Source organism: Egretta garzetta, unplaced genomic scaffold (assembly GCF_000687185.1).
Source record: "Egretta garzetta isolate BGI_Z169 unplaced genomic scaffold, ASM68718v1 scaffold39, whole genome shotgun sequence".
Taxonomy (NCBI): domain Eukaryota; kingdom Metazoa; phylum Chordata; class Aves; order Pelecaniformes; family Ardeidae; genus Egretta; species Egretta garzetta.
Genome location: NW_009260945.1, coordinates 4,728,267 through 4,730,896, shown reverse-complemented (window position 1 = coordinate 4,730,896; position 2,630 = coordinate 4,728,267). Strand labels below are relative to the sequence as shown.

Sequence of the window (2,630 nt, the reverse complement as noted above, 5' to 3'; positions counted from 1 at the left end):
TTCAGCTGGGATCGGGGGCCCGGGAGGAGCCCCGCTCCCGGGGCTGATGCCCCGCTGCCTTCCAGCCCATGCACGGGCCCGCGGGGCTGCGGGAGAAACAGTTAGCGGGGTGCCTGCCCTCCCCTCGGCGGCGCCCGGGGTCTTCCCTGCGGGAGCGTCTCCCGGCCATTGCAAGATGGGTTTAGACTGGGCTCTCCTGGGGCTCCTGGCTTAGGCCCAGTAACGGTTTGTTCCCGAGCGACAGCATCCTGCAAGGCTGACTCGAGCAAGGGAATGCCTTTGAGTTCAAATACAGGAGGCCGTGAGGAGGGGAAGGCTCATCCGAGTAGCTTGAGTGGGGGAATGTCCCTGAAAAGCCCCGAGCGGCTCGGTGTGATGTCCCCCTCTTCAGAGAAGGGGCAGGAAACCTCCAGGCCGGCTTTTCTTTTTTATAGACAAATCGAAAGCAGTGTTATTTCACCTTTTTACATTCAATGTCTTCACCTGACACTGACCCGCCTGCTGTTGTTTTGTCCCAACAGGATGTTGGCTGCAAGGGCGTTCAGCCTCATTGGGAAGAGAGCCATTTCCACCTCCGTCTGCCTGAGAGCCCACGGACATGGTAGGTGGCAACTGCTTTGGTGCTTTTTTTTTAAGCAAGGGTGGTAAAACAAAGCTCTTGAGAGGACGAACACAAAAAAGCTGCTGCTGGGGTTTGGGTAAGAAAAAGAATGGGGATAGAGGGGGTTGGGGGAGGGTGGCACCTTGCCTGGTGGCAGGGGAGCTGCCTGAGCAGCCTGTGCCAGCAGATGCTGTTGCCAAGGTGCAGGCAGGGCTGTGTGCCACTGGGGAGGCAGCAGGAGCTGAGGGCCGGGCAGAAACTAGGATGGGAGAAGCGCAGAGGGCTTCTGGGTGTTTGGTAGGGGAGGCGATCAGTGTGACAGCTGAAAGGGACGTGGCCGAGACATTAATAAAGTAATTTTGGATGTTACCTTTTATGTAGATTCCCCTTCTGCTTTATTCTTACGCTCTTAAACCAGCACCTGCTGTAACTGCTCTCTCTTCTCCCTTCTTACCCTTAATGGGGGCTTTATCTGGAAGTCTTTTCTCTCTGGGATGCCTTAACTGGCATCACCTTTTCGTCTGAGCTGTTGGTTTTTTGTATTGTAACCAGTAAGAGATGTTTGCGCCCCAGTCAGAAGCTTGAGTGGGTGTCTGTTCTGTTCCCACGTGCAGCTGGTGTCATCAAAGCAGAGGATTTCAGCCTCCCTGCCTATGTCGACCGTCGTGATGTTCCCCTGCCTGAAGTGGCCTTTGTAAGGGATCTCTCTGCTCAGCAGAAGGCGCTGAAAGAGAAGGAAAAGGCGTCTTGGACCGCTCTGTCCGTTGATGAGAAAGTTGAACGTAAGTAGCAGGGGCTTTAAGTAACCTTACAGCGGGTATGACGTGATCTGACCTGTTGTGTGTTTGTTGTTGACAACTTTTACTAGAAAGACAGCCTCAGGTGGTGCCTGTTGGGGCAGCTCTTAAACCCCGCTCTTGCCAGCAGCGCTGTGGGCAGAGCCGGGAGGCATGAAGGAGCTTTGTTAATTAGAAGGGAGCTCTTTGTGCATACATAGGTGGAGATCGGTGGTTTGTGTTCCCGGGATCCTTGGTGCTGTTCCAAAAAGTTGGAAGCTCCTGCTGTGGTGTCTGTTACATACCTGAGGTCAAGTTCAGCAATTTCTTCCTCTTCCAGAAAACAATTATTATATTTTTTTTCTTCATTCCCATCTGCTTTCAACAAGCCAGGAAAGAAAAAAAAATCTATTACCTACAACAATACACAATTGTTAGTCCAGCTGAGTAAAATAAACCCTGTCAAGACACAAGACACAAACCCTGTTAATGACCACCGACCGTAGCATTCCCCAATTTCAGGTAATGAAAGTGCCGAGCGGGTGTTTTGACTTGCAGATAAAACCGTGTCATCTTTTCTAACTGCCGTCAGGGTATGCAAGCGAGAGCCTGATCTGCCAATGGTGCTGAGTCCAGCCCTGTCAAAGTGAGAAGGTTTAAAACTCCTTTGGGAACTGCTCAAATATTCATAAGCACTCTCCCAATCCAATGCTATTTTGAACTTTTGAAATCTTGCGGGCCTTAGTGGCAAAGCTGAGGGAAGCCTTTTGAGATACAAGAGTTCCCATTGAAATTATTTGTGCTAGGAAGCTTCCTGTTCAATAACCATGCTGGGAATTGGAGGGAAGGAAGGAGAGCTCCCTTTCTCCTTCTGTCAGGCCTGTAATGCAACTTCTGCACAAGTTTACAATAATCTATCAAATGGAGACTAACACTGACCTGGTGGGGGGGTGCAATGCGTGGTGGGGATGGTGAAACAACTCGTTTACATGGGTGAAGGTGCCTTGGTCTTGGCACAGGAGAGGCCGGCTGATGTAGAAGCTCTTTTACCATCCTTTCCCTTTGGGTCAGCTTTAGGCTTTGGTCACCTCCCTCTGGAGAGCGGTGTGTTGCCTGCAAGCCACAGGAAAAGTAAAAGAAATTATTTGTTGCTTTTAACTTTTTTTTTTTTTCCCCCCAATTCAATATTGTGTTAAGAAAGGAGCCAGTGCTGAACAATTCTTGAAGAAAAACCCAACTGATGTCAATTTCCT

The 2,630-nt window shown here is 50.4% G+C and overlaps 1 protein-coding gene across 1 annotated transcript in view; it reads left to right on the top strand.

The window, feature by feature from the left end:
• Nucleotides 1-17: 17 nt before the first annotated feature.
• Nucleotides 18-2,630, top strand: part of LOC104133757 — a 5,209-nt gene continuing 2,596 nt past the window's right edge. Inside the window, exons 1-2 of the mRNA XM_009647194.2 lie at nt 18-601; nt 1,216-1,383. Of these exons, the coding sequence (XP_009645489.2) occupies nt 274-601; nt 1,216-1,383 (496 nt within the window). The 5' untranslated portion in view covers nt 18-273. The remainder of the gene's footprint in view (nt 602-1,215; nt 1,384-2,630) is intronic.